The sequence below is a fragment of the Odontomachus brunneus genome, unplaced genomic scaffold, assembly GCF_010583005.1.
Source record: "Odontomachus brunneus isolate Ranch 3 - 2012 unplaced genomic scaffold, Obru_v1 Obru_scaffold_027, whole genome shotgun sequence".
Lineage (NCBI taxonomy): Eukaryota > Metazoa > Arthropoda > Insecta > Hymenoptera > Formicidae > Odontomachus > Odontomachus brunneus.
In genome coordinates this window covers 876,237-889,798 of record NW_022639477.1, presented here as the reverse complement: position 1 = coordinate 889,798, position 13,562 = coordinate 876,237, and the positions used below count along the sequence as shown (strand labels likewise).

Sequence of the window (13,562 nt, the reverse complement as noted above, 5' to 3'; positions counted from 1 at the left end):
GCAATTTCGGTACAATGAACACGAAACCGATGTTTCCCTGAAATTTGCTGGTTCATATTGCAAAGCAATTATCTGAACATATATTACGTGTTCGTGTTGGCAATCCTGCTATTCGCGCATGCACAGTAAAGCATCGAAGATGGCCGCGCCACTGTCAGATTGCACTGTCAGAGGAGCAGCGAGCTGTTATACATTTTTTGCGCTCGGAATGTGTGAAAACAAGTGAAATTTATCGCAGGATGATAACTCAGTATGCAGACAGTTGTTTAAGCCAACATAAGATGTACGAATGAGTTCAATGATTTACGAAGGGCGCAGTGTCCGCGATAAGAACCGACCAGGTAAACCAATAACCATCGCGATGGATACAATCAAAGCGCAAGTTGATACGCAAATTAGGGGATTCTAAAGAATCACAAATTGGTGACACCGCTACCAAATTTTTTATGTCAATTTAACAAAACGTTGTACCGAAATTGCCTTTAATTAATGACTTTCCCTCGTCTAAGAGATCTATCAATTGGAGAAGTAATGTAGCGAGACGAGTCACAATCCGGAAGTCCCGAGGTTCGAATCCCATACGGAAAAAAATGTTTGAATTAATCAAATATTTGGTCGAATATGGACGATCCAGAAATTCCGATTGAAGTAACCCGAATTCTATTTAAGTCAACCAAACCCTTGTTAACTTAAACGGAATTCGGGTTACTTCAATCGGAATTTCTGGATCGTCCATATTCGACCAGATATTTGGTTAATTCAACCAAACCTTTTCTTCCGTGCATCAAGGCAAAGGCGATACCATATCGATTAGATACAATATAATATGGAGTCAATTAAATGGCTAATTCTGAGCAAAAATAATCATAGAACAACATCTTTAAAGCCGGAAAAATTTCAGCGCATACATCTAACACTCGAAAACATTATTTGTACGTTCTTCTAAATATTATTCGCAACTATATGGAAAAAGAGAGATATGGTGAATACATAACCAGAAATATTTTGTTGTAAGTAATATAGTATTGCATCACTGTTGTAATCTTTGTATAAATGGTAGTGTGTCCGGTTGATAAGACTCAGTTACTTTGGTCAACATCGATTATATCAACGTAGTTGCGCGTGATCTGGTTATGGCAACTAGAAATTGGTCGGGGTGGCATTTATCATGATATACTCTGATGGGAGAGCAATCAGCTATCGTCACTGTAACTCAGCAATTGCTCTGTGGTTGCAGCGACCACATAATCAGTTGTTTCGTATTTTACTGTTGTATCTGCTCGACACGACTAGATTAATGTGCCAGCCAACCACACCGTTTTTCCCAGGCCTTATAGTTCTCTTAATAAGCGATTTCACCGGGAACTGCTCTTGTGGCTACGTCGTGTCAACTCACTATGAGTGTGACAAAAGTCAAAAGATCATTTCCTTCGTCGTTTTCGACGACAATTTATATTGGATGATCGCCGCGAAGGTTTCGCGCAAGAGCTTCGGAGCTCCAGAAATGGATGTTTGAATTCGAAATAAGTATGTATCAGTGGCGCACAGAGGTACGTGCACGAACCTCGTACAAGTTCGGGAACTTACAGTGGAAAGCACTTAAAGAGATGTACAAAATCGAGGCGGCTCGTCCTCTCGCACGAGCGAGAGCGACGAAAGCGAAACGCCTCAACTCCCGAGCTCTTCGAAACGCGAGACGGGGAAACTCGATATAAAATCGGAAGTAAAGAGACGAGAAACGCACGCGCGCGGGCGCGCGCGTGTGTGTGTGTGTGTGTGTGTGTGTGTACCGAAGACAGTTTCTTAAGCGTGTTCTCTTTTCGGCGAGCAGCCGACGACGACGGCGAGAAGAAGCGGCAATATCGGCCTAACGTGTTGTTAGAGAAAATCTCGCTGTTCTACTTCTTACTCAACCACCGTTCGCGCCCCGGACTCTGTTCGAGACCGTTCCGCGTCAGCTGTTCTTTTTACTTCCAGGACTTTTAGTTCCAGGATTCACGCTCGTCCGCTCACTTAGTTGCTCTTCGCGCGATTCGACAGCGCCGTCGGCTACCGAGATTTCCGGCAGGGGAACCTACGTGGGAACACCTGTTCTCGACTGAGAAAGAAAGGGAGGGAACCCGTCTCAAAGAGCACACGCTGGAGCCCGCTCCTTCGCGGCCAACCGACGATAATTAATGAAATCTCACGAGCGCCCCGGGCCCTGACGCGACATCATTTATTACTCATCGAAAAGATAAGTTCCTTACATTATTGAAGATCGATGGACGAGGGGAGTTTGCAGAAAGGGAGGAACGTTTATTCCGGCCAGGCAGAAAGGAAATCGTTACGCGGAAACCTCGCGGAGAGAAGGCTCGCAAGGAGCCGCGGTAATTGCCACTTTAATTTCCGCGTAGGGTGTTTCATTAATATTAATAAAGCGCCGACTATTTTCCTCGTGAGATGTGAAGGAGAGCACGAAGGGAGGACCTCGCGTACGTTCTCCTGCGAGAGAGAGAGGGAAAGAAAAGAAGAGAAAATGCGACCGGCCTAGTGAAAGACGGCGATCGTAAAAGCGGAGAGAGGCGTCGAATTAACTGGTTGGGCGCATGTTCCGTGGATGACAATCATTAATTAAACCGGGATCATTAAATGCAACGAGGAACAGGGCGCAAATTGCCCGTCGTAAATTTCGCGCGACCTCGTAGATCATCGGACGAGCGATGTCTCGCGACGGTGTCTCCTTTTTCCTGCTGGCCGCGACGCGACGCCGCGCATCCTCCTTCCGGCTGCGATAAATTCGAGCGTGCAGATGCATCTCGTAACACATGAGAGAACGAAGAGGACGGATCTCCCATTAACCGGGCTCGCGAGACTCGCGGCGACGAGCTCTTACGTTTCGCGGGTTGATCGATTGCGAGACGATGGGGCGAACGAAATCGCGATCATCGACGTCGGGGCGGAACGGTAACTGTCTTAGCGATTTTCGATGACCTCGTTCGAGAGACGCGCGCGCGGACGAAAGTAGGATCCCTCGCAGAAAGGAAGAATATCGCGGGGATATATATCGTCGTGACTTCGCCGAGGCGAGATCCGCGGCGGCGGCGAATCTCCCGCATCTCTCTCTCTCTCTCTCTCTTTCTCTCGCGCGCGCGCGTCCGCGTCTGCTATTTTTGCGAAGATCGAAGTTACCGATCCGCGGGCCGTTACGAAACTTCGACGGACGCTTTTAACCCGTCCTATCGGCCGAGTTATATTCAGTATATTCGCTCCGATAACGTGCATACAGAAGCATACTCAGAACACCGTGGAAAGAGGCGATGGTAGCCGGGAGGGCAATCACGAGAATAACCGCTCGGCAGGTCGATAATATCGCCGTGAGATCGACGACGGAGGCGACGCGATCGCCCGTGAGAACGCGTCGTATCGTAGTATTCCAATTAAATGATTCCGCGGAAACAATTTGCAAGGGGCTTACCCTCGGGCGTTACTAGAAACGCGCCGGGCAGCGCCTCCTCGTGTTGTCCTGGGCGTCTCTCACGAACCATTTGCGTAAGGTCGCGCGAGTCGCCGGACCGGAAATCGAGCTTGGAATACGTTACGACGCTGATGCGATTCCACCCTCTGGCGCGTCTATCGAGACACAAACCAACTTTGTTCAACTCGCCCCACGATTACGTTCGATCGACCGACTGTCTCAAGGATCGCCGCCTTTGTCCGTCACTTACACCCGTTGCTCCTCGACGTTATCGACGGACTTCCTCGATGGTCAGGCAATAAAAACTACCAGCCGAGGCTATGCAATGTAATGTCGCTCGGGGTGCACCGTATAAATCGTCCCCTCTCTCTCCTGAGCGCTGCCTCTCCTTCACCTTATTTCCACCCCATCCAGTCGTTAACTGGATATCGCGGCGCTTTAACTCTTTTTAATCGCGCAGTTTCGCTAAGGAGATATAAATAACACTCCCCTGCACGCAATCGCTAATCTTCGCAAACGAGAGAAAGAGAGGGAGAGGGGAGAGGAGGAACAGAAAGAAAGAGACAGAAAGAGAGAGAGGCTGCGTATCAGATGCGAGATAGAACGTACGAAATTTGTTGCGCACCCGCACCGACACAACCTAGCGTAAATTTCTTCGCCTAACGCGAATTCCTGAATCTCAAAGAGGTGCGAGCTCCGAGCAATCGCGAATCGATACGTTCGTATTCTCCACTTCGTTGACGTAGCTCCTTGAGCTCCTTGAGCGATCTATCGTCCTCAAACTGTTTTCGCTTCGTCTTATAGGCGCGCATTTGCGCGCGCACGCGAGACATTCCGTGCCAAAATTTTGATTCTACACTAATCCTGTAGACACCGTGGGATATGAAGGATCAATGAGAAATCTCGAGATATAACGCTATACAGACTATTGTCCTACTGTGATAAGTAACTATAAGTTACTTCACTGCTATTTTAGCTGCTTATTTTATTATATACCAAGTTTTAAAGAAAAATTTATTTCAGAATTATTTAATGTTCGATATTACCCCAATATTTTATCCGCACTAGATCTTTATTCTTAATTACGATCAGCAATATATTGATTGTACGGATTATAAAGTCATTAATTACAAGCAATTTCGGTAAAATCGACGTGAAACTGATATTTCGCTAAAATTTGTTGGATCATATTACAAAGTAGTTACTTAAGCACACATTACGTGTTGATAATCCCGCTATCCGCGCATGCACAGTGAAGCATCGAAGATACTACACAGTCAGAGTGCACCATCAAAAAGTAACGAATTGTTATACGTTTTTTATGGTAGGAATATGTGAAAACGAGAGAAATTTATGGTAGAACGATAGCTCAGTATGGAGACAGTTATTTAAGCCAACGTAAAGTGTATTAGTTGGTCCAGAAGTTTACGGAGGGCAGGTGCAATGTCCGCGATGAGAACCGATCGGGGGAGATCAACAACCGTCGTGACAGATACAATCAAAGTGCAAATTAATACACGCATTAGGGAGTCCCGGAGAATCACAATTGGTGACATCGCTATCGAATTCTCTATGTCTAACCTAGTAAAACGGTATCCCAAAATTGCCTTTAATTAATGACTTTCCCTCGTACAACTCTCAATTGCAAACAGGATACGTGAGAGATAAGCAAATATTAAATAATCTTATAAAGATTAGGGTGCAAGTAAATGAAACAATTGTTTATTCTTATAATTTCTTTTGTTTAACATTGGAAGTGTCGATAAGATTTGTAACTTAAAAAAGCTGATTAAGAAGAAGCTGATTAAGAAGAAACTGATTAAGAAGAAGCTGATTAAGAGAAAGCAAAGTTAATTGCATCCGATAATACTCTGTTTTCAATAGAGATTTATATTTGGAATCAGCACAAAAAGTAGCAAAGGTGCAAGAAATAAAAAGAAAACAATGACAAATGTAAACAAGGTCGAACTTGCTGCTAAAGGAGCATTATTAGACGTGGATATCACTTACAAGATTTACAATGAATTCTAAGGCGCCGATGTATTCATAGTTGTGAATTATTCAAGAGTCTTGATTGAAAGCATAATTAGTCGCAGACTCGTATTTATAGACCGTCATTCGGTTGGCTGTATTGATCTTTCTCGTTGTATGAAACAAATAGTAACAGACTACCGCGTGTTTTTTCCGTTGATTGCACAAAAGCTCAATTGACGATTAAATCATTAACAACACGATAAATAAATATAATTTTCGATGCATATATCTTCCACTGCGATTTATATCAGCGCTCTATTGGTACCCCGGTGATTTTTCAAACACAATTAATCATACTTTATACATAATTCAATGAGACGCGACAATATCACAATATCGGTCACCGGTGACGCGATATTCAATATGTTGACGAATGTTCAAAGATTCATAAAGTTATAACCATTTATTAAATTTGCTATGAAATGCCGGCCTTTCGAATATAAACAATGAATTTCGATATTCGGGATACATCTTTATTCATTCTCGGTGAGTTCGTCAAACGTCCGTTAAGTTCAGATACATTCCGCGTAATGAGTGATTTAACATACCTGGACATGTCTTGACTGTTCGACTCAGCATCCTATTTCCGACTGCCTCATTACAGTCACTCACTGGCACACTGACACTCGTTTAGATACGATTCGATCGGAGAAACGCGTGTTAATTAACCGCGATCAGCTGGCGAGAATCAAGTATTTCCAGAACCGGCGAAGTGTCTCGATCACTCGACGGGAATTGTACAAAAGCACTCATCGAAATTCGTCTTCCGCCGCGTCGCGATGTGTGCGTGTTGTTTGTCAGCTCGAGAGGTAATGACTTGGGCAGGTGCGCGAGCGTTCCAAAACAATCATCATGTTCTTGGAATGAACAAAGTTAAGTACCGTCAATTGCAAATAGTCGCCGCCCGTCAAACAAAGACGCGTACACACGGCGGTCGAGCAATCACGACAATCAACATACTCTAAACACTCCGGGCCTTTGACGTAGTCAAATTATGAAATTGCCAAATTATCAGGACGGTTGCACGGCATGTATCGGAAATGTCGCTCGTAATATTTGACGATCGTCGTCGGTTAACGTGCGATTATTAATTAACGTTGCGTGCCCGATCGATTCGTATTTTCGTACGGCAACATTGAGCGATTGACCGCAATGACGACCAGGACTCTGACTTTAGGACGGATCATAGGGCGCGGGATGTAGCTGAATCGGATGCACAAGCCCTCCTCTTTTCACCTCTTTTGAATCTTCAAATGCTATTGAGGCTTTTAACACCAATAAGAAATAATAATGCAGAGACTATGAAAAAGGAAAGTTGTTATTTCATCCACCCACTTATCTGTTAATCCTTCTTAAGTTATTTAATATTTGCTCATCAAGAATTGAAGAAAGTTAAATGCAAGTGAAATTGTAAAGATGATGGAATATTAAATAATTCTTAAATGAGTGCTTCCTCTCTCACGGCTTCAACATGGAGGTCCAACCTTAACTATTGAGATGATAGAATATTAAATATTTCCTAAACGAGTTCTTGCTTAAGTCTCAACAGATATGGCGGTAAATACTTGTAGTGTCAAGAGAACGATGGCTTGTATAGTGTTACACTTTGAGATTCTCTATTGATCCTTTAAGATCGACCGAATTTGCAGTGAATTTAAAATCATGCAAAACTAAAATTTCTCGACTCGTTTTCACTTGTACCATGAATTTTATTGGAAAATATTGGTTTTGCGAGCGACGATTTACAGGAATTTTTGGCATTTCCTTCCTTCTTTTTTCCTCTTTTCCTTCCTTCCTTCTTTTTTTTCTTTCCTTTCTCTTTCTCATGTTGAAAATACGCTTCGTAAAATGAAAGCCACGAGGTGTTTACGGGCAACGGGGCTTAGCCTGCCCGTTTAGTTTTGAGGCGTTCGAGCGAACCGAGAAGGATTTTGCGGCGCGCGGCACGCCGTCACCCCTTTCAATGGCCGCTCTAACCACCGACTTTTCATCGCGATCACCCAGCCGTCCCGGTGACGTATTCGCGAAAATCACCGCGGGCGACGAAGTCCGACACCGCGTCCTGATTGCCGCACCGTCGACCTTTGCGCCGCGTTACGCGCGTTTTACCACGGAGAAAACAAAACAACGGCATCGTGTCGCGACGATGGGCGGAAAAAAATAATCGCGCCGTTTCAATGAACGGTTCTCGGTGTCTAAACAAGAAAGGAAAAGAGAAAGAGAGAAAGAACAGCGTGAAATCTCACGATCTCGGCCGAATGATTCAGCAAATTGCCGCAGGGGGACAAATTTACGATAAAATGACACCTTTCTCGTCGATTCTCGGAACAAATCAAAGATTGATAAGCGAACGATAAGCATTCGCGTGAATTTAACACACACATAACCAAACGCGTGGGGCGAAATCACTTAGTAAACTCTTTCATCAGATACGACGGAATAGAGTGAACTCGTGTACACATACTCTCGGCCAGCGTCGAGCGTATTCGACCAGAATTTACGCGTGCAGATACCATTAGGGCGAATTCAATACGGTGTACGCGCAACCACCGTGATGTGTCCTTCGTCAAACTGAACGAGACAAATCGGCGGAACCGATTCGGGGCGTTCCGTATCGGGGTCGGAGACGCAATTAGCGATGCTCAAAGCAAACCGCTGATTTTCTGGATACAAGCGCTTTCCCGGACGCGCTTTTCCCCGGTTCACTTATCCTCGTTTTAATGACAGATATATAATAAATACAAGATTCCCCTTTGCGTGTCTCCTTCTTCGACGAAAAAGCTCGCACGCTTCGCAAACGCGAAGCTCACTTTCGAATTGAATAAATCACTTCAAATAACTGATCGCGACTGAGCGCGGACGTCTCTTGGACAAATCTCGTAAACGCGAAACGTCGCAAAAAAAAGCAGCAAGAAGAAAACGTTAAAGTATAGAAATGTTAAGGTAAAACATATCTCATCTCTCTTTTGCATTCAAGTTTCCAATTTTCCCGATTGCAAACGTATTTTTCATATATTGCAGGTTACCTCAACTATGAGCTGTCTCCATTATATCTCTCCGTTATATTCTTTTCACGAGATATAAGAGAGCGGGAAATATATACATATATGTTTATATGTATGCATGTATTACATATATAAATCTTTAGGACGCTCAGCGACACGCCTCCACAAAGTCGAGTACACAAAAGATGGTGGAACGACCGCCTTTAAAGTAACGCGCGAGAAAAATACGGATTTTATCGCCCTCGGGCAAACGCTACTCGCGCGCGAGCGTGGACTATCCTTTACGAATCAGTATCAGATTTCGAAACTGCTTAAACGAACCGTCATACGGTCGCACGACACTGTTAACCTCTTTCGGGTCTGCTCAGAACCACTTTGGGGTTAAACTCCCGATGCACCCTCGCTGTTTCGGTGCGCCCGTCGATATTTTCTCGGGGTTACTTTCCGTTCTTCCACGTCCACTTCAGCGGGTCGATTCCTGCAAGCAGCTAAAAGCCCACATTCCCAAATAGAAGTTTATCTTATGGTCTTGTTCGAGATCCGAATCAGTTGTATGATTTGTACAAAGTGATGTTATCGAGCTCTAATAAGTCATGTGATGCAGCATGACAATCGAAACTTTATCAATATAATGACCATTAATAATTAGGACATATTATACATTGGGAAAAAAATATTTAAACATTCATTTGCGAGATATAAAATCTATGTGTAAAAAGCAAAATTTATTTCTGTGGAATAAAGTTTACATCCCACACAAATAAATTTGCAAGTACTTTCTTCTTAATGTATAATATATGTACAGACTCTCGAAGTATACAATTAAATTAAGAATACACAAGGCGAGTAAGAACTTCACGTTGATGTTGCAGCAAATATTTAATAAAAGCACGGAAAAGAAAAAAATTAACATAAAGTTCGATTGTAATGGACGAACCCTCTCTCCTAGGTGTTTTGGTTGAAGGAAACGGAATTTTTGATTCTTAGAATCAAATTTGGATAACCTCACAGAAATTCTGTGTTCTTCGAACAAAACGGGTCGTTCATTAAAATCAAACTTTGTGTTGAAACAACTGAATTTTTTTTCCGTAAACTCAATAATATTTGACAGTGTTAATTATTCGCGCGCATTAACACTGTCAAATATTATTATCCTTCCGTTATTAAATATTTGCTCCAACATCAGCATTTCTCACTTGCCTCGTGTATTCTTAATAATTCAGATCCGGCAACATCACACACGTTGTACACGAGCCGGACAATTGATTGTGAATCAACCAGATCAGAGTAAATTTCTAGTCGGGTTAAATCGCTCATGCTGCTAATTAACCTCCAGCGCTTTCGCGAAATTTTTCAAAAAGGACATAAATCACGAAGCAGCAAGAATTCCCGAGGAATTCGCGCTAAGATTCAACGCGAAAAATAGAGAAACGACTTCGCGTGAGAAACCGTAAATTCTCAACGATTTCCAATAATTTCCTAGCCGGAAAGTCGTTGCAGTTTTCATAACGCCCGTGCTGTGTTAGCGACGATAAAAAAGAAGAGAAGTTTCTACGTAAATATCTGGTATATTGCGCCGCGTCTTATGAATATTTAATCGCTCCTCGTTCGAAACGTGTACTAAAAAGTGCAGGCACACCACACCTATAGACGGGCTCGCGCATTTTCACAAACACGCAATTGATATGAGCTCGAATGTTTGCACAGAAAAAAAAGATGAGAAAAAAGACAGACAGAAAAAAAGGATGTAATCTCATTTGAGGATTAACATGTCAAAAATCAAGATACTTCTCAAACAAGAATATCTTTTTTTACTGGTCGATGAGGCCTTAAACCCGAATCAGATTAGCGATTGCCGATTAATAATTGGCGATTAGTGTTTAACCAATCAGAGCAACACAATCAATAGCTAAAATTTGCTTTAATTGGTTGAAAACTAACCGTCAATCGACAATCGCTAGTCTAAATTCGAGCCTTAGACGTGTTTAAACGTCGTTATCTCAAGCCGTATCAATCGGTATTGATCGGGATGTTTCAAGGATTGCAATGCGTACAACAGGAAAGAGCGCTTGTGGGAGCAGATACAACGCCATATATTTTTTCCATTCTCCATTTAACGCTTCGACGTATCGCCACGCGTGGGCGCCACGCTCTCGGAGCGATTTGATAAAATTGCCTTATTGTTAAAGCTTCCCGCACACAATGACGCATTATCACATCTGCGCTGTACAATGGAGACACGACTTGTACCTTACCTACGCTTTTATCGCTTTCTTATCGCACTGGGTGTAAAAGAGAGAGAGATCTCATACACTGGAAGTCAAGCTTTACTGTTTGCTTGGCCACTGCGAAGTCGGAGCCTGAGTGATCGAAGGGGTAACACTTACTGGCGACATATGGCCGCATGTTTTCACCGTTCCCATTTTTTTTTAGAATAAACTTCGTGCGGTGAGTGCTGACTCGCCGCGAAATGCAATAACGCACTCGTATCGATAATAATAGCTACACGATTAAAGGCAGAGCATTGCGCCTAGATAAAACTCACCTGTGACTGGCGACAGAAATTGCATGGACGGGATTATAAGGACTGACAAAGTCATAGTACTCACCTGCAACAGAAAAAAGAGAAGATACAACATTAATATCACATATACATTTGCTTGGTGCGGTACGTAACAATTAAGTTGCGGAGCTTTACTCGCTCTCGCAGGAAGAACTCCGATTTTGCACGGTGCGCGAGAAATGCTCTAATAGAGATAACAAAAACGGAAAAAGGGTAAGCGTGTACTCAGACGGAAGAAAAGAGTCTCGTTAACGGACAATACGCGAGCGTGTATCTCTGCTTACAACAAACAAAATACGAGAGAGAGAGAAAGAGAGAGAGAGAGAGAGAGAGAGGATCTCTCCCTCTCTGAAAATTCTTAGAAAAGAGTACGATGACGGAGCCATTATTGTTGGCAATTAACTGCGTTTAAACGCGCAGCCATGCGTGCAACGAAGCTCGCCGCTAAATGCGAACAGGCGCGAGACAACCGTTTTAATTATGCCGTCACTACTCATGAATAAACATGAAATCCCGTGGATCTGACGTCCAAAATGTCTGCGATATCACGTGGCGAAACATGGCGATCTCTCCATCAGGCCGGAAGAACAATGAACAGGAATACCGGATAATCTTCGTCACGCAAATAGAGTCCGCTGCCCAGCAGGACCCACAGTATTTTGTGCCGAGGAATCAAAAATTCCACGGCAATGCGCGAACAAAGGTCGTCACTTAAGGTCCGCGACGAAGGTCGTTCGAATCGTTCAGGATCTCAATGGAGTCATTCCTTTCCTCGAGCTGTGTACACTCGGTTTCAAAACGGTTTGCCCGAATCGAAGTTTTGGCCCTACTTTGGATCTTTTCTGAACTTTCTGTGTATCTTGACGGATCAGTGTATGCGTGATACATGTACAAAATTGAAACTTTATTTAGCGTTTCTAAATCGTAGAAAACGTACAAAATGCCACTCGAAGATTCTAAAAAGGATCACTCGACAAAGCTAGTAGATTAAATAGAATCAAAAGAAGTTGATATAGGCTTTAGAATAGTTGGGACTTCAGAATAAGCCTCAAAATAGGCGTCGAATGGGATTTTGAGATCAAAGTAGGACAAAAATTTCAACTTGGGTGAATACTCTTTTGCGATGTACTTTGTAATGCAACCGGTGATCCAATAGGAGAACTTGTTTTTCAAAAATTCCCGATGATATAATGGTAAAAGTTTTCCCATCGGATTACCGGTTGTGTTTTCAAATGCACATGATGAAGAAGTGTTCAAAACCAGTGTACACATAGACAAAAATATACAGAAAGAAATGAAGAAGAGGACCGAAGAAACGCACACGTGTTCGCGAACGTGGGAGCGGACTTATTAACTTATTATCGTAAAATAAGCTGCTTTTCTATCGCGGCTAAAATCACACGTTCGCGGAGGTTATATCGACGCATTTTTACGGCGCTCTTTTTTTATGGTAACATACTCCTACATAGAGTGTAGTTCCTACGGCTAATGTTTAAACAACGCGGTCGCTTTGTACGCTTGCGCATACATACAAATGTGCATAGATTCGCATCGTCGTCCTCGTTTTCGCACGATGAAAGACCACATCTGTGGCGCCGCGCTAATGGTGACGGCAGCAGCCGCGTGTCGTTCGCCTAATTGTGAGTAACTTTCTTCCGGCCGACGTTCCAAGCACGATCTCGTATCTGTTTTGTACAACGCGCTCAATAACGAGGGAGGTAGCGAGCGAGCGAGTGCAAGCATATTCAATGAATTTATCGAGACTCCTCTCTAACGAGATTACGCGGTGGAGTTTCGGGATTTGCGAATGAAGCGGCTAATTATACGTTAATTGTCAACACGCATTCTACTCATTACAACGAGCATTAATATTAAGTAATTAGCGCCGACGGCATTTATTTGTGGATATATTCGGTGTTGTTAGGAGTATTATTCTCCACGAAGATATTAGAATAACGATGAGAGCTATTATTTATCGTTTATTTAACTATATTTCACGCTCCTGTCTGGAATAAAATTGTTTTTGCGCGTCAGCGGAATACGCCCGGCAACCTGCTGTAATCGTATTACATTAATAATCCTTTCCCGTATTTTCTTTCTGATATAAAGATACAATTTTTTACGAAAGATCTCTCTCTCTCTCTTTCTTTCTTTATCTCTTTGCGCCTCTCTCTCTCTCTCTTTCTCTTTCTCTATCTTTCTCTTTCTCATTTGCGACGAGGTGAATGTTTTCTTCTGCACTAGCAGAATATTATCATATTTTAATAATTCAGAGAGGCTAGGATTTCGAGCCGCAAGAGACGAGCGCTGTGATGATAGAAAATATTATGATACACGACCGGCAGAGGACTCTCTTTTCGCCGTACGCTCTATTGACTAATCTTATCAGCGTTGTCATAAAGGAAAATAACGTGATCGCGGGAGAGAGCGAGAGAGGTAGATAGATAGAGAGGGAAGGAGAGAGAGAGAGAGAGAGAGAGAGAGAGAGAGAGAGAGAGAGAGA

At 43.2% G+C, this 13,562-nt stretch overlaps 1 protein-coding gene across 1 annotated transcript in view; it reads right to left on the bottom strand.

Annotated features, from left to right (window-relative positions):
• Positions 1-710: 710 nt before the first annotated feature.
• LOC116842856 overlaps positions 711-13,562 on the bottom strand; it is an 85,517-nt gene continuing 72,665 nt past the window's right edge. Inside the window, exon 18 of the mRNA XM_032812619.1 lies at positions 711-11,105. Within this exon, the coding sequence (XP_032668510.1) occupies positions 11,007-11,105 (99 nt within the window). The 3' untranslated portion in view covers positions 711-11,006. The remainder of the gene's footprint in view (positions 11,106-13,562) is intronic.